Consider the following 19,432-nt stretch of genomic DNA (forward strand, 5'->3'; position numbering starts at 1 on the left):
ACAAGTCATATTGAACACCTTAATCACCAGTTAATACACTAAACAACACAATATGAACCCCCTAAAGTTGATCAAACCTAATATGAACGAAGTCTCATTCGACCAAAACAGTTTTCTTACTTCTCTATCAACCCTGATACACTTGTGAAAGTTACTATTAAGGCCAATCAAAAGCTGAAATTCAATAGTGAATTAAACACCTTAACCAGTTGTCAAATTTCTAAAGAAGTAAGAACTGTAGTATTCTTTGCTATTAATTCTAACTGACCCTTTTGCTGTCTTCTGGGGAAAATAAAACCCTCAACAACTTGGAACAGTTTATTAATTCAAATTCATTCTTCAAGCTTAGTTGACTTAGACATTTCAAATGACCCTTGTTTGGTTTTAGAACCACCAACTGATCAATGAAGATTCCTCTAAGCGATTATTGGACTATAGCGTCAAGATGCACTTTCTCATTCTCTTAGCGTTCTTATAACATCCCGCAAAAAATCTTGAAATATAACAACATGTCAGCCACAATTGATCGATCGTAAATCTCATCTAAAGAAAACAAAGTTATTTTCTTCGTTAAAGACCAGTTTGTGAACTTAGAGATAATTGTTTGTTGGACCCCTAATAAAACCGAGCGTATTGAACAGTTTCATTTTCAGTTGAACAATAGAGAGGAAATAAACCTCGATATCATAGGAGCTCCCTTTACTGTAGACCCTTAATCTATGTTACCACTTTCGCTTGCAACATAAGTTCTCACTGCTCTTGCATACGACTCGCTATCTTATAATAGAATATTTCTCCTACAGAAAGTATTGAAATTCGGAAATAAAACTAACACTTGACAAGTGTTTTGTTTCTAATCAACAGAAAATAGTTGCATTCTTTGTAACATCAGACAATAACGCAGTTTTTAAAATTTTGGGTACCCTATAATCCCACTCACATTTACGAGCTAAAATATCAGATCACTTTCACTGATAACATTAATTTGAATTGGTTAGAGGCACCTTAAACTGTCTTCGTTTATTAAATGGAAGACGGAGAAATCAAAAAGTCACCAACAAAAGACGAAGTAATAAACGTAGGTTACAAAATGTTTCTATTCATGTTACTTTGTTTGGCTATGTTCTCGCCTGTTGCAACTGATATTGAATCTGAAATTGCTCAACGTATTTCAAGATCAGAAATACTCCTTGAATATAACGATTCTCATCCACACTTCATAGAATGTGTCATAAACAGAAATAATTGTTTACCTGAAGAAATTCCGTACCTTAACTTACTAGAGCCTCCTGAAAAGCTATCAATTTCGGAAATATGGTCGAAAATCATCGATCATTCACTAATAGAGACCAATTCTTTAAAGAAAAGCTTACTTTATAACCTACATAGAAAACCAAACTCGTTCTGCTCAGTTTCTTAAACTTATTGCTATAATAACTCTTGCGCTTCTCTGTGTTATAACTGCTTGCTATGCAAAATATTTGCTCTTTATTATATTTCTTGCATTATTACTCTTAACGTTTCTCACTGACGCCAGGCAAACTGAAAAGATGAGTATTTATGAAAAGACAGCTCCTAACCTTCATGTTAATCACTTTGACTGCCCAAAAATGCTCTCAAAGCAGACGTATTCTCTCAACAAAATAGCACCTTGCGAAAATTGCCCTGATAAAATTAGCATTAATCAAGCACGAGTCACTCTCTACCAAAGAAATTATAAAGTTAAGTTAGAATCAACTATGTGTAAAGCAACCCAACAGCAATTACGTTGGTTTTGCGATTCTTTTGACTCAAGCGGCATAGATGCCAGACATAATACTATTACTACTTCAGTTAAGCTTGATGCTCAGAAATGCAAACTTGCAAAGGAAAGAAAAAAGATAAAGCTTTCCCCTTCTTCCAGTTCAGTAGAACTCAATATTGACAAATCTTTGTACTCAAACTTTAACTCAGGCGATGTTGGCACTGGAAACAATGAATGTAACTCCCAAGGTTGGATTACACACTACACTTATGAAACATATGCAAAATGTTAGCCTGAATGTAAACCTTAAAAATGGCACAGTTAATAACTGGCAAAATATACCTCTACCTTGTTCTGTATCAGCCGGAGGCTGCGATTCTACATCTACTGATCCATTTGCACACTTGGGATGAACCCAATAATTGTCTTTTCACTTTGATTTGCACTTTTAACGCTCAAATAATTAAAGCTAATGACAAATACTATATAGTAAAGGATCCTAAACTCAGCTCAGCTCAGTCAGATTTTGATTTACAAAGCTTTATGCTCCAAGTTTATAATAAACCACAGTCTTTATGTAGTCATCCACAGATAGTATACCCTACGCCATATGATTCTCTATATATTAGTCTTTGTGACGGTTTCGATATGAACACTGGAGAACCCATTCACAAATTTAAATCTGATACCGGTGCTATCACGCTTAAAACTAAATATTATTCCAGTGACAACAAAACAGTTGATACAACGCATTTCAAATTTATGAAAATATTGATTGTGAAGTCCATCTTGGAACGAAAATTGACTATTTGCACTTTAACAATCTTCGGCAACTTCAAACTACTTTAGAGCTACTAAGAAGTGACTGTGAATTAGAACTCTCAACTGTTCTCAACACTTTAATGATTTCTCATGAAAATCCGCGTTTAGCTGGATATACTTTAACAAGAAACAGATCTATGTTTATCAAAACAAACGGCAATGTTGCCTGGCTATATAATTGTCCTGAATTTCATTCACCCTTACAAATTCTTAGTAAGTGCTATAACTAATTACCAATTCTCTATGAAGATGAAATACATTTCGTTGATCCGATTTCTAGAGAAACATTCACTGAAGCCGAAGAACAATTGTGCTCTGATAAACAATCAAACTTATTTCAACTAGATGTTGATGAAGACAATTCATGGGTTGAAGTAACCCCACAAATAACAGAAGTAAGAGGACCTGCACTCTTTAAACCACACATAGTCATTCAGCAAATTGCGAATTTAACTACTGCAAGTATCCATGCTTCTATCTACACACAAAGAAATGATGGCTTTCTGGAATTCAATCACTTTCAACTCCAATATGAAAGGAGTTCTCAAGCCTTTTACTAAGTCATTATAAAGTAACAGAGAATCATTTTCAAATACTTCAGGAACAAATTATTATAATTCTAGAACAACTTATCTAGATTCATTTATTTCACCGGACTTCTTTAATAATCAATTTGTTGAAACCTTTGGCAAAATACAAAATATAATTGAGCGATGCGGAATATTCTTTGCCACTTTCTTATTCATTAAGCTACTCATCGACATAGTCTGATGCTTAATGCGAGCAATGCAAATTAACAAAATTACAGATGCATCTATTCACTTCGGTGAAGCACTCTTTGCTGCCACATTTGATTTAATATCAGTCCCAATTCTAACTTTTATCTATCAAGCAACTAATTCAGAGAATAATAACACTGATGAAAATAGAGAACGGACAATGCAAAATCCAAAATCTGAAAAAAAACCAGAGTTACTCAAAGCCCACCTAACGATATTAATAGAATGCGAACTCTAACCCATGACAATAAAAGTGGTTATCCAAACCTAAATGATGAGAATAATAGAGACAAAACAGAAACGATCACAACGTTCCTACGTCTCCAGTACAGGATTAATTTCTCTATCACTCTAAAATCATCAACCTATATGATGATCATATAATACAGATTGACTTCATATTTACTACTGATTTACTTTGAAAGAGAATACAAAAAAATAAGGAAAAGAGAAAACTTGCAAAATAACTTCAAAAAAATACTCTTAGAATAGAATAAGAGTAGAGAATACTTGATATTTCAGGAACTTTCTTCAATCCCTAAAGAATTGATACCAGTCTTTCAGAAGGAACTTTCAAGTGGTTGGCCCGAATACAATACACAATTATCTAAACCTCAATCTGGAGTTAAACAACTTGACCGACTAGTACAAACCACAACTCACGTTACCCCATCTACAACTTTTCTCTCAGCTATCAAGATTTCAGCAGTACAAACTCAAACAACTAGTGCAAGTTCATCCATAGCAATTACATCATCCAAAAAGAGAACTAAAACCGCAGAGACAATTGCGAAGAAACAACCACGTAAACAATTCATTAGAGAGACCTTCAAAATCTTCATCAGCACACAACTACCCCCTGCAAGACCGCCTACAAAAACAAGATCAAGCTGAAATACAAGCTAAAATCCCCGGTTTTAGTGGACACCCAAACTACGTCTCCAATTTAACCTACCAGTAGCAACCCAACATGAATAGATTCAATCTCATTGGTTACTTGTCGCACAAGAAACCATATTTACTAACTAATCACACTCTCCAAGGACAAACCATACAAGGCCCGTTTGACAATATTACAGCAAATCTCACTCCTCAGCTTGATACCTTTGCTTAACAGGTACAGCAAAACTTTCTGAGAGAAAAGCAACGCTCTCACCAGCTCGAACATCGGATTACTGAGCTCCAACTGGAGATCGCAAATCTGAAGCATCAACTCCACATCCTCCGCTCATCACGTTGAGAACTCAAAGAATGGAATAGATAAATTTGTGGTTGTTGATGTTCAGTACTTCCTTTATTACTTCTTCTTCTTTCTCCGGCGATGAGGAAAATTATTCGTTTAACACATTCGTTTTCACGCTTAATTATTAGAGTCAATTTGATTAATTCTTCGATCAAGCTCTTACTCGCAATTTATAGTGAACAATGAGTCAGTTCTTATCATCAAATTACAGATTTCGCTTCAATAAAGAATAAAGCTACTGTTTCATCTTCAACAATTTCCCTGCTTATCACTTATAGTTAACACGAAGTTTCATCGAATTGCATAATCTATTTAATGTCTTACAATCTTTCAGTAGACGTTAAGTACTTCAAAACATATTGTGACCTCAAGGAATTTATTCAATCGCAAGTTATTAAAACTTCAAAAACGTTCTCAGTTGGAAACGAATTCTATACCCCATTGTCAGTTCATTGGACATTTAAGCTACAAGAGATTATCTTATTCTTGCAAGATAACAATTCCAATGAACTTGTAGTTTATTTTCACCAAATTCCTGAGTACGATTTATTTGAAATTCTAAAGCTTATTCATACAGAAGAAATTCTTAACATCAATAAAATAAATTTTCGACCGATCACTTATTTCAATTAATATTTGAGTTTTGGTGATGACCAAATTACGGATCTAGAACTTTTTACATACAATGTTACAACATTTCGTTAACAGATTTTCCTGATCGCCATCTACCATTTATAGTTTAAGTACTATTTGAACCTTCCCGTCAATTCCCTTAAAGGATTAATTTGTCTTCAATCTCACCATCACTATTGACACAACAGTTGAATTACTACAACATTCAAAATGAACACATTTTGAAGGAGGCGTTAATATCGAATGGTATAGAGATTATTGCCATCTTTCTGAACATGTTGAATCTGCATGGATCAACTTATCTAAACAAATTATTTTTAACGATAAATTTTACAAAATCTCTGACTTGTATTATTCTGAATTCCAAGGCGAAGTTAACCTATTCCTTAAAGACTTAGAACAAAAAGATATTGTTATTTATTTTGAATTGATGACAAAAAGCAAAATTAATTACTTCATGAAGATAATTCAAAACAATCAACACATGTCTAAACAATAATTCTTTAAACAATAGCTTTAAACATTTAATGCTTAATTATTATAAAGTTAAGCTAAAAAAATTATTTATGTAAAATTTGATGGTTTGATTTAATACCTATGGACCGGGATGGGATGTACTGAAGTGTGCTACACTCAGTAACACTATTCGATAATCTTAGTACTATTTTGAGAATTTACGTTATAGTTCGTGAAGCACAAAGTCCATTTTAACGTGTGAACAAATTACTAAGTAGTTTTGAATAAACTACTATTTTAAGATTACTAAACTCAAAGTGAGAATACCATGACGTGATATTGTCACGCCACTTTGAGAACACCAATTTAACCTTGGTAACTGTCGACTCTGCTATCTATATCCAATAGGATACTAGAGAACCACGTGTCCGCAAGTATAAAAGGAGCTTGCACGCTCAACCACCAGCACAATTTGGTCCCCGATAACTTCTGATTTAAATCATACTCCCGTATTGCTCCCTTGCTTAAATCTCAGCTTAGTTGAGAGAGATTTTAACTTAGAATATTTTGCGACAAGTTCTTAACTGAAAACTCTCTAAGTCAGAAAATATTAACTTAGCACAATTTTGGAAATCAGGTAGGTTCAGCTTAACTTCTCTAAGTTATAAATTAACATCTCTTAAATTCTATCTAAGTTAACTTAAAATATGTCAACCTGTGCTAACTAGTGCTATCTCTATCTTAATAGCTTTAGCTATTCTATCCCTTAATGCTCGGTTCATATTTGATGTTGTTTAATATAACCTATTAATTCATATTTGCATTTAACTTTCTTTAATACTTAACTATAAACCAAGAGTAGAACTAGAAGTTGAACTCTCAGTTTATACATGTGGTCCCGCGATTAACCCCGTCGTTTGAGTATCTAATAAACGGACCAGCAGTATAGCTGTTGATATTGAAAGAATTAGAGATTATTGTCTAATTTCTGAACATATTGAATCCGCATGGATAAACTTATCTTAAGAGATTAATTTTAACAATAAAGTTTACAAAATCTCTAACTTATATTATTCCGAATTTCAAGGCGAATTTATTCTATTTCTTAAAGATTTAGAACAAAAAGATATTGTTATTTGTTTTCAGATGATGACAAAAATAAATGGCAAATAAATCAAACTTTCTTTAATACTTAAGTATATACCAAGAGTAGAATTAGGGGTTGAACTCTCAAGTTATATATGTGGTCCCACGATTAACCCCGTCGTTTAAGTATCTAATGTACGCACCAGCAGTATATTGTCATTACCGCACGTATACGTTCTCTCTCTGTACGTGCAACCCAAAAATCTGATGAGTCATTTCGCTTAATCTGTTGCTCTCTCTGATGTATGGTTTCTTGCTTCGTAGCTAAGAGTGCGTTGGTCGTTCTTTATAAAATCAGTGTACTTTAGACAAGTCAAATTCATCGCTTATGAACCCAAAAATCTGATGAGTCATTTCGCTTAGTCTGTTTCCCTCTCTGATCTATGGTTTCTTGCTTGATAGCTAAGAGTTCGTTGGTCGTTCTTAACAAAAATCAGTGTACTTTAGACAAGTCAAATTCATCGCTTATCGGTAAGACATGAGGCAAACCCCTGAAATGCAGAAAATAAAAACAAGACTACGTATGATTTTTGAATACCACTGTTCTGATTTGTCACTCAGCTTTAATCCGGTGCCTGAAATTCAGTTATTTCACTTCAATTCTTTACTAGAATAAAAACTTGTACAAGACAAAGTAAGTGAAATAAGTGTTCTGAATAATAATAGATTAGAGATCTTTCCGGTATCCCCCCATTTGATAAAACCGAGTCAAGCTCACGTATATAAAAATGATTGGTGTTTTTAATAATAGTACGTGCAGGGTTGCTAGAACTTTAACAATATTTTCATTTCTTTCAATTCGTCAGCAATTCGCTCCTTTCCGTGAACTGCCAATAACAATTTGTCTTGAGGTGGACAAAATAAGATACTATTAAATGACTCTGTGTTTATGACTTAAATGGAACCTAGTTATTATTAGTTATAGTAGAAAAACAAATAGTGCCCTTGGATTTGATAAAAACAAGCACTTGATAAATTCAAGTCTTCAAAAACTTGAGTAAAGGTACATCACAAACTCTAATACCCAGGAAATTTTCCACAACAGAGAATGTCCGAAAACTTGACATACACGCTTAAAAATTTGGTCACCAAAATCGCGAACAATCATTTTTCCCTGTAATAATAATATCTAATCTCCAACGACAGTGACCAGCAACGTGTCTCCAAATACAGTCTGATTTATCTCGAGATATTGATCTCAAAGCTTAAGAAATTCTTATTTTCATCTATAGCTATAGACATCAATTGGTAATAATTTCTAACTTGAGAAATGTGGATTCGTGAGAAACAAACCCACAACGACACATCAGATACTATATCTGACATCAATGTTGAAGCTTAGATTAAAAATGAAACACTCTAGCAACACTACCTTGATTCTTGAAAAGGCCTTCAGCAAAGTCACACGCAAAAATGATGCAGATACTCCAAAACTTGAGTAATCCAAAAAACTTAAAACACAGAGTAAAAGCAGAGAACGCAGTCTCTTGCGAACTTGACGTAAGAAGTGGGACGCCTCAGTGATCAGTCCTCGCACCAACTCTTCACTAGGATTTTCATCAACGATCAAAAGGCAACCAAAAATGCACGTGGTTTTCATCCATATCATTAACGGCAGATACAATATCAGTGGGGAGAATACGCTGAAATCAGCGAACAGCAAGAACAAACGAAATGAAGAGGAATAAAGCATTTCTAAACAAGATTTCGGACAAAACAGTCAGAGTAAGCAACTTCTGGACTAGATGTCTTATATCTCTTTGCACTTCTAACCTGGAACAAAATGTAACACCTCTGTTCATAGAGGCTGACATGTCGGTCAAAACTGTAGAAACGATTATAAACTGAAAAACTGTGGCGTATTTGAGACTCGTGAACATTCCTTCCGTGCGAGCTTATCCCTAAATTCTGAGTTATCATCATTATTATTTCTTTTCATCATTATTAGTCCAAATTTTTCTTTTCAAAATTCCTTGTGTTTCCCCAGATGAAATCACATTAATTTCACACTGGTTGCCAGATTATTGTTATATGCAACGATAAATTTTCATTTTTCATTTTGATAGCGCCTTTTTGCATTGAGCATATACGTTGTTCAAATCAAAATTCGAAACAATACTTTTCGTTGAAGGTAGCACATTTAAAATGGTACCCTTGGACGTCTTAGCTGGTCGCCTAGCTAGAGGCTCACCGTTCTGGAAAAATATCATAGTTGGCAGGTCGCTCCGCAGAAGGCCATTGCTGATGTTGTACTTTTCTGCTACGTTCGGGTATCTATAAACGTCAATTTTGCCAAAGTTCAAATTCTTGAGTGAGTACGAGTGACTAACTTCGGAAAAATGAGGTGACATTTTGATGCAAGGTTGTGATGAGTTTGCGTAGAACTCAATAAGCCATGATGTTTTCTTGTTCTTGGCGTTTTCTAATGCTTCTTCCATTGTTTGTGAAGTAAAATAAGTTATATTCTCCGGTCCTTTGTAAACTGGTTCTGGGAATAGAAAAAACATGGCGAGGGTGGCAACCATGTAAAATACACAAGCATAACCATTTTGGAAATAAAACAAGCCAGCATTTGCCACCTTTGTGAACAAAAAGCAAGTGCTGGCAAAGTCCTGCCAGCTCGCAGCTTTTCGAGTTTTAACACAAATAACAACTCCGAGAAACATGAAAATTTGATATTCCTCCATACTCAATGTACCACATACATTATCCAGAGGACCTGGGTTCTTGGGAGCACTTGCATGTGGCTTGAGAGCTACTTGGCAAAGTGGAGTGACAAGCTTGATAACAATGTAAAGGGTGCAAAACAACGTGTTACCGACATAGTAACTCAACAATGAGCCAAATAATTTCATTTGTACTCTGAAAAACAAAAATGAAAATTTTATCATTACTTTTATTAACTAGACACCATGCTGCAATACTGATGCTTACTTTAAAATTGATAATGCAAGACAAGCATCAGAAGAAGTAAGACTTCAGCTTTTAAACATAATAAAGCAACACTGATGCTTGTCTTACATTCAAAAGTGCAAGACAAGCATCAAAATATCTGGCTCCTTTCTCCGCCACTACAGATAGTTCTACTAAAAGGAGCAGGACAATAATTCGTATAAATAACAATAAAATGTATACAACTTACGATCATGTACATAACATGCAGTTTCGACAGAGTATTTCTGACACATAATTATGACATCTTGACAGCATTTTAAAAAATGGGGTATGGTCTACCCAATGGAAGGAACAGCGAGCCCCACCATTAAACATAACAGGATCGTACACACATTTACAACAAAAACTCAATAAAAACAGTGCATTTTAAATTTAAAGCAATATGTTAGTCTCTAGCAGCCGGATCAAAGGGTTGAATTCAAACTACACTGCATCTACAGTTTGCAGATGACACATGCATTATTTGTCATTCCAAATCTGATGAAAATCTTTTATGCGAAATTAACAGTGTATTTGAAAATACTGACAGTTATAGGAGGCAAAATATGCTAACCTTAAACAGAGATAAAACAGAAATTGTGATTTTTTCAAAAAATGGTGAATAAAAAATTGAACAATTTCATTATAATGGAATTTTCATAGAGCCAAAAACAAGTTGTCGTTATTTAGGTATAATGATTGATAACAATCTAAATTTTGATATTCAGCTAAACAAAACGTTAACAAAAATGGCAAATGCTATTAGGTCAATTTACTTAGTAAGACATTTTCTACCATTAAAAGCAAGAATCGGGCTGTTTAAATCACTTGTTTTGACCCATCTCAATTTCAGTGCCATTTTTTTTCAATCGTTGTCGGTTAAGTCACTTCAGAGAGTTAATAGACAAATAAATTGGGGAATAAAGGTTTGCCACCTGCGCAAAAAGTTTGACAGCGCAAGAGATCTATTATTGAAAGACAAAATTTTACCAGCAGAGCTTTTAATTAAAAACGTTTGTCTTCTTAAATTTTTTGACCTCCTCTCACAATATAAAGACAGCAGTCGAGAAACCAGAAGCTCCTCATTCAAGATTTTTGAAAAGTACGAACTGACCAATAACTCCAAAACTCTCCAGTACTTTCCGAAGAATAAGTGCCAATCCAAATGGAGTGACAGATCACTGATTAGAAATATTTCTAGGAAGTGGAATAATTTGCCAATTGAAATCCGAAAAGAGAAAACTAAAAATAAATTTAAGGAAAAACTAAGCAGCGAAATGGTCAAACTGCATGAACGTGTTCCAATAGATAGACAAGTAAGAGGCTTTAGAAATTTGTTCTACTGAAGTATAAAGACCAAACAATTCATATATTTACGAGGCGATTTTGAAAATGTAAATATTTAACCAAACGTTTTTGTTGTGGTTATAACTTAAAATTTACATTTCTGAAGATTAAAAAAAAGGAATTGTCGACTAAAAATGAAGGATTTAAAAACGTTTCTAAACTTTGCGTTCATCGGATCTATTCTGTATGTATTCAATACCACCAATATATTATAATCTTTAGTCGAAGTTTTCGAATTCCCGGGTATTCTCATTTCTTGAAAAACAACTTTTACCTTCAATCCCATCCTTTGCCATCCTTCGATATTTGGGGGTCGCTAAATTTTGAACTAACATGAACCATATTTTTTGAAATTCGGAACTCAAATTTTTTCCATTGTTTAAAACAAAATCTTTAATTAAATGTTACTTCCCTCCCCGGTACTCATCGCAGGTATTTAGTTAGGGTTTCACCTTTATGATGTAGAAAGCTTCCATTGTCATCAGTTTTACGAGCCTGCGGCACGCACTGTGTGTCTTATTCAGAATTATGCGCTTTACCACAACCCAACGAGGTGTTGTTCCAGTGGAGAACTTCTTTTGATGTTCTGAAATGCAAGTGCCAACATGGGGGCTGGTTAGGCCAACATGGATGAAATGCCATTCATTACAGGTAAACTTATAAACCACACGCAATTTGAGATTTCCATCTAAAGATGACTTTAGGGTGGACCAATGACTTAATATTTTTTTCTTTGTTTACATTTATGTTCAGACCTAGGAGGGTCAAGTCTCCACTCAAATAGGGTATCGCAAGATTGAGTTAATACTTTTTCTGGAGAAAAATTGCATACCCAATCCTGTTGAGTATTAATCTTAACAGTGCGCACTATGTCATCCACATACCTCTAGAACAATTTTATTTACTGTGTGTCCTTTTAATTCTGGTCCTTTTTCTGCACCTTTAGTAATAGAGGCATACAATTGCCTGCAAGTTATTATAATTCACGTCATTAAAACCTTGAAAATTTTTAAGAAACCAGTTTTCAAAAGACTGCCACGACTTCTTTTTCTCGGCAAGCAGAGCTTTGGTTACAATCAACGCACTTTCCTTTCATGTCGGGGCACTCTCTTGCCTCCCTAATTGGGTTTCTGCAAATATTTATTTTACAATTCGCCAGACGTACGTTGAACGAAAAGCATACGTGGCCTTAAAGTTTGATTTCTTCTACAATGATTTTCTACACATAAAGTCTACACTACACTTACAACATTATACTTACGACACATTCGTTACAGCTGGTCTCAGAGTACTTCATGGCTAACCACGGAACCTCGTCACTGGAATAAAATTCTTTAGGCGCAAAATAATCGCCTCCTCCATTGATGCATAGGTGTACAAGATTTATCTTCGAGGGATGCTAATTAATAGACATCCTCTAAAATGTTAGATTCTACAGCTGGCTCAAATATCTTTTTAGTTAGTTTCAAATTTTCAAACTGGCAATTTCTGGAAAACATACACAGGAACTAATTGATGTTGACGTAACTGCTAGCGACCAGCGACAAAACAGGCCGAAACAGCATACCGTTATTATTTACCTTAGCAAGTCGAAAAAACTCTAGCTGATTTTAATCAATCCTCCTTAGCCTCCGGTAAACATTTTCATTCATCATTCCCTGTTTTGTTAGTTGTTTCAAACTTCTGTTGATCTGTTTGTTGTGCATGTTCTTGATTTGATTGCCATTTCCTGTATTACGAGGCACAAGCTGACGGGCGCTAAGGGTCTCATTTCGTTTATCCGATTATGATGTCATTTTCATCACACGAAAAACCACCCTTTGTCAAATGGTACAGCTATTAGTTTTTAATCCTCCACAAAATTCATTAATATTTTTACCCTTTCTATCTATGATGGTCACAGGCACATTTTTGCGTAACATTTTGCTGACAATTTCATTTCATATATTTTTCAACCCTTGGTGTTGTTCTCTCGTAACTTGCGAAGCAATCATTCTACATCTACTATCTTTCCGGGCGAATGCTTTGGATCCAATGATTAGACGTCCTGAACACATTTTGTTACCACAACACCGTCCAATGTACATCATTATCATGAGAGTCATTCCTGAAAGGCTAGTCCTGTCCCTCGGACAGTTTTGCCAACTTGTTGTTAAGTGTCTTTCCTATCCCTTCGGAGTGATGTTTTTTTCCTTTCTAATAATGTACACAATTGGTGGTAAAATTTCCATTTTAACATTTTTCCTGAGAGTTTCCCTATCCGTCTCAGGATTTTTATCAAAAAATTTACGGTTTTGTTCACAAATCCTAATTTTTTCCTTAGCAGCTTAGGCTGGAAGCTGTGGATCGCTTTCTCGGAAAGGGGTTTGTTTTTGGGGATTCAAAACTTCAAAAAATATGTATAAAAATATCAGAAAATGTGTATGTATGAAAATATTAAAAAAAACAAAAACCCTCTTTTCCTTTTTTTCAATTTCCGTTGTTCATAATTAGAATTTGAATTGCTTCATGATAGTTGTAGGCTTTCTTGGGTTCTTCCGGGCTTAGTTTGGACTGGGTGTCAGTAAACCAAATAGAACTTTCAACCCAGAAGTGTTCCCAAATTGAAGTCAAAGGTGCCGAAAAAACGTATGACCATCTCGGACCAAACCAGACAAGATCGTCTGTTATCAAAGACTTACGAGTGTATTTCTCCATTGATCTGTTGTGGAAAACACAATTTGATAATAAGCCGAAGAAAGCAAGTCATCACTTACTTCTTTAACTAAAAAGTTTTGAATGCTTATAAACTTAACCGAAAGCACTGAAATCAAAACTGTACTACCCGATTTTATTTTTAAAAAATGGGAAAATGTCAATGAACTTCAGAATAACAACAAAGCGCAACGAAAAAAAGCCAGAAATGAAGTTGTTTTTTCAAAATATTGTAATTATAGATTACCTGGGCCAATATACGGAAAAGAATAAGAAAATTGGAAGCAAAAAATCGATCTGCTGTGAAAACGGCCATTTTCGTAGTTAATTGGTCAAAAACGTCTTTCTGACTAATTAGACGAAGATATTTTATTATGTTGTTTTGTATCCTTAACTAAGAACTTCCTATACGCAAATTACTTTCTCTCACACCCAAAACGATGATTAGCTAATAAAAAAATAAATAAAAAAAGAGAAATTTTAATCATTTTCAATTGCTAAATATTAAATAATGAAAAAGACCTGAAAAATGTTTAGATAGATATTGAAATGGAAAATGAGATAAAAGTGTAATAGAAAAATACCAAATTTTTGACGAAAGTTTCAACAAGTGTAATTTTTTAAACTTTTTTACGTAGAAACAGTTTAGGAAACCGTTAAATTTTTTAACAATCAGATGCTATAATAGCGCTCAAAACATCTAGATAGTATTGTTTTTGAGTTGCGATTCCACATTTGAATTTTTTGAACTTGACTGTAAAAATCGTGATTCAGAAGAAAACTGGCAAGCAAACAGCCTAAATGGGGAGATTTCTGAAAAGTGGAGATTTCTACTAATGTCAATCTGCATCTAGTTTGTAGCTCAACTAATTAAAAATTTCATCTTGGATATAGCACTCTAGCTCATGGAGGGATATAATTTTTCACAAAAGGGCCGTATTGAAAAGAAGCAGGTTAGTTTTCATTTTTAATTCTGTTTTTTCACTTTTTTACAATATATCAAATTGCAGAAAAAAGCTTTCAATAATCGAAGATTATCGAAAACTACGATTTTAAAAGTGTTTCCAAACAAAAAAAATGTTTTATCTATCCTCCAAAGTTCCACAACTTTATGGCTGTTTGCAAAATTGGAAAAAAAATAGGAAATCGCAAAAACCGATAAGTTTAGAATATACAAAATAGCAATACAAACAACTCAAAGATTTAATTCAATTTTCATTGCGATGAAAACAAGAGAATTGCTTCACAATGCGATATCGCCCAATGAAACTCAAAAATCTGACCCGTTAGTGTGAAACACTGTTCTTGAGTTGGAAGATGATTGTTATTTTTTTCTCTCGTTACTGTTAAAGTGACGAGATAGTAGTGGAAAATAGCAATACACCTTACTCCTAACAATTGTTATGTAGTTGTTTTGTAGGTCATGTAACCGTTTTAATAGAAAAATTTCCAGATTTGATCAAAAAAACTTCCACAAAGTCCTTACCACTCTCAAAATGTCCAAGAACACCGCTTTTAACCGAAATTTTACTCGACAGCAAAAGTAATTAACTCTATAAGCATTGTAAGTTACATTTATATAACATATGGAAAGATCTCAAAATGAGAAAAAATAACTGAAAATTGCACTCTAGAAAACGGTTAATAGCGGACAACTTAGGTAAGAACGAATCAAAACTGGTTCTAAAATATTGTCTAGTTTAGTGCAGATCTTTAGAAAAGAAGTTTGTCGGAATTCAGCAAGGTTAAATCCTATGGTAGCCGCCCGTGCGCAATACTCTATGTATTTGGCTTATTGAGCGTGTTACTTGTTTAAAAAGCAAAGATGGCAGTTAAATTATTAAGTAGATCAATGTGAAGAAATGTTGTTTTAAATAAATTAAGATTTAATAGAGTGGTTAGCTCTGATGGCAAGTTTGGTGTTCAATGAATGAATTCAACCCTCCCTTTGGTTGGTACCCAACATCAGTTCTATCATCGAGGTAAATTAACCAATTCAACAGAAACATGTCTGTTTCTTTGATTCGGCTCGAAACCACAGCTTTGTCAAATCATTTTTTTCTAACACATCAAATTTGTGTCAGCCATAAATCAGGTAGTATATCAAGTTTTAAACTAAATCTTTAACCATGAAACCGAAAGATTTTTAGTACATTTTTTTAATATACGTGTGACACCCACACTGCCCCCCTCTTAGCAAGAATAGAGTGCACCAATCACTCAAAATCAAACAATTTTTTTCTCACAGATCTTGTTATATGAACGTTTTACTATACGAAAAGTTTGTAGTTCAATATGGACAAGATAATTATCAGTTTTCATTGTTCATAAGTTTTACTTCCTCTTCAAGTCCAAATATGTTTTAGGTTTCTCGCGGCGCATCATTTGTCAGAATTTCATTTGCCCGGTTGATGGTCTTGAAGATTTCGATGTATCTTAAAGCTGCGTCAACAGGTGCGTCAACAGGTTCTTTTTGTAGTGGTGTTTCTTGATCTGTTCTTTTGAAATAGACCTTTTTTAAAACAAAATCTCATATTGCTTTGCAGGCCGGTTCACAATGTTTTTGTTTCGAATCTCGAATATACTTTTCTCCTTGGCCTTTGTTATGGCCTTTTCGTTTCTAAAAGTAACCTTTTGGCAACTAATGACAGAAATTTTTTCCGGCATTTGTAGGCCAAATACTGGTTGTGGTGTTCCAGCTGGTCAAGCTCTGACTTCACTTGGTCATTCAATATCCCCATTTTTTCGATAGCCTCGCCCTTTTTAGCAGCTTTGACTTTCAAATCGGCCATCTCTTGCTCCAATTCCTCAATGGATTGCTCCTTTGCAGCACTTCTGGCTGCTGCTGTCTTTGAATTATATCGTAACGCCTCCCATTCGGCGCTCCATGTGCTCAATACTACTTTAGTTGCCTCTTTGGTCTTGTCGCAATGATTATCAAGTTCCTGTCGAAGCTCAACGAGCTCCTTTTGAAGTGAAGAATTAGTACCCTCCATTTTCTCTTAAGGCGAGCACTGATTTTGCAGTACCACTTCAGTTCGCAGAGCATGCGAACGAATTTTGGTGGATGCCAGGAGTTCTAGCGTAGATACCTTCCAAGTCCGCGACAGACAAGATTCCACTTGCTACACTCCCGGGGAATTCTCAGAAATAACTCTCCATAATTCTGGCACCTAATACACATATTTCCCAATCTGTGGAATCTCGTTGCCCGCAATATTGAAAAAAAATCCTTTTTGTTTCTATATTTTCTCGATCTTTTCAATCTTCAACACTAGATGTTTGCTTTTTCGTTTTCTATTGTCTCGAGCTCGAGACGTTCCCGTTTTTCTGGTCTTGACCTCAAGACAATTTTTTGTTTGGTCTCGAACTCGAAACTTTCTCTTTTTTTGCTTTTGAACTAAACACATTTTTTTTTATTTTTGTCTCGGGCTCGAGGGGTGTCTTTTTTTGGTCTTAATATCAAGACAAGTTTTTTTTGTCTCGGGCTCGAGGGGTGTCTTTTTTTAGTCTTGAAATCCAGACAATTTTTTTGGTCTCGAACTCGAGACGTTCTCGTTTTATTTTTTCTTTTGAACTAAAGACATTTTTCAGTTTTTTTTGTCTCGAGCTCGAGACGTGTCTTTTTTTCTTTTTTTGGTTTTAATATCAAGAAAATTTTTTTGGTCTCGAACTCGAGACGTTCGCTCCTTTTGGGTCTTGAACTCAAGATAACTTTTTTCTCTCTTTCTTTCTAAATTTTCTACCTTTTTTAGTCTCGAATTCGAGACGTTCCCTTTCTTCTTTTTGTAAGCAATTGATTCTTTTAGGGTTTCTTTATCTCCAATCAGTTTCTTTTGTTCTCGGCGTTCAATTATTAATACGAGTAATTGATTATACCTACGTGTTCCCGTTACGGGGTCAAGGTTCCGCAATAGTTGTTGCCAGTACGCTCCATTAATAAGTACTCCTAAATAAATGGACAAATGAGAAAATTTTTTGCAAATTGATAAAATGAGGTAGACTGCTCAGACCGACGCAGCACTGCTCTTCGCTTTTAAACAAATGTATAAGCTTTTGAATTGACAATTCCAAAAAAAATTGTTTTTCCATTTGCTTAAAGAATTTTCTGTTGACACTGGTTGTTCCAGTGTATAAAATTTTGACTGTTTCTTCCATCTGATTCTTGGAATGTTTCCCGACTGATATTTTTTATACTATTATGGCGAAATGTTCAAGCATTGTTTTAGAATTGTTCGAGAATGGTTTTACGTCTGATGTAGAGTAAAGGCTGCGAAGGAGGTTTTCATCAATTACTTTTAGGTTATTTTTCATCAACCACTGAATTATCTCGTAATTGGATTTCTTCAGCGTTTCTCCATTCTGTTGAAAACTGCCGTCTTCTAATGTGACAAAATTTGAGTACAGCAGGTTGCATGTACGGATTGAATATTTATGGTAAAAATTTTTGTAACAGGGTCCATATATCCAATAGAAGAAAAGTTTTGACCCTCTATTAACATAGGTACTTCTTCGCTGCAGAAAAGAAGTTTGGTTATTGTTGCTACCATCTTGCCATAATTATGAACATATAAAACAGATCCTCTTCTTTTAACTTGAGTTCTTTTCTCGAAGAACTTTGCTGATGAACTAACAATGTTTTTTGATATTTCAATCACTGTCTGAATTTCAGTCGTTGATTTTTGCATTGGAGCGTTCTAATTTTCTGAAAAAAATCCCTCTCTTTAAGAAATTTAAAATCAAAGGTGTCAATAACGCTCGAAAGAAACATTTCCATTTCTAAAATTACCAGTTTTCAGTTCTGGACTTTCCTCGGAGTTAAAAACACCTGGGACTCTGGTTTTTTCACCTGCTGTCCAATCAAACTGATTGCTTTTTCCTCTAAAATTTCTAATGAAAAATCTTCATATTCGCTTTGTAGTAAAATATTTCCGCTGATAAAGTGGTCTTGTCGTTCAGAAAGATTTTTGCATAGTCCTTTTTATGAAAATAATTACTCGTTTGACATGTTTCCTCACCATGTTTTTCAAAAAAAAATTACTAAATCGTCTTCAAAATGTTTGGTTTTAATGAAAACAGTTTTCGAGATACCTAGGGGTTCCTTAAAATTTAATAGGTTCCTTTGTAACAGCTTCCCCCAAATTGTTCCGATGTAACTTTTTGCATTAGTTACTAAATTTCCAACAAGTTTTTCTCCTGTAGGTGCAACCCACTCTACAGGCTCCGCATACATAGCGCCTTTGCTCCCATTTTTTGCCATGAAGCTTTGATTTTGCTCTTCGACATAAGCGGTTTCGCTGTCCTGTCGTAAATTATTTCCAGTTAACGACCTGCTGACTTTAAAGGTCCTATCCCAAAAACCTGGAATGACAAAACTTTTGTTCTGCCAAAAGCTCCTACAAGTTCACCCATTTATGGGGTATACTGATTTTAGTAGTCTTGATTTTTCTGTGAGAAAACCGACATCGACAAATACGTTACCTTTTTTAAGTGCAGACACAGTATATGCCGTTTCAAACATGCAGATTCTATTTTTATCTCTGGCTGAACCTCAGCATATATCAAACTCTCTTTTTCTATTGTTTTTGATACTCGAAATTTGTAATCACACTTTGTACTATGATCGGGAAAACA

General features: G+C 34.6%; 1 protein-coding gene across 1 annotated transcript; it reads right to left on the minus strand.

The window, feature by feature from the left end:
* Positions 1-8,176: 8,176 nt before the first annotated feature.
* LOC142350287 (thioredoxin-related transmembrane protein 2-like) lies at positions 8,177-9,681 on the minus strand. The gene has a single exon (XM_075402082.1). The coding sequence runs from the start codon at positions 9,676-9,678 to the stop codon at positions 8,878-8,880; it is 801 nt and encodes a 266-aa protein (XP_075258197.1). The 5' UTR covers positions 9,679-9,681; the 3' UTR covers positions 8,177-8,877.
* Positions 9,682-19,432: the final 9,751 nt, after the last annotated feature.

This window comes from Convolutriloba macropyga, chromosome 1 (genome assembly GCF_964194025.1).
Source record: "Convolutriloba macropyga chromosome 1, txConMacr16.3, whole genome shotgun sequence".
NCBI lineage: Eukaryota > Metazoa > Xenacoelomorpha > Acoela > Convolutidae > Convolutriloba > Convolutriloba macropyga.

Coding starts and splice junctions, on each gene's coding strand:
- LOC142350287 (XM_075402082.1), bottom strand. CDS start 9,678: ATGAAATTATTTGGCTCATTGTTGAGTTACTATGTCGGTAACACGTTG.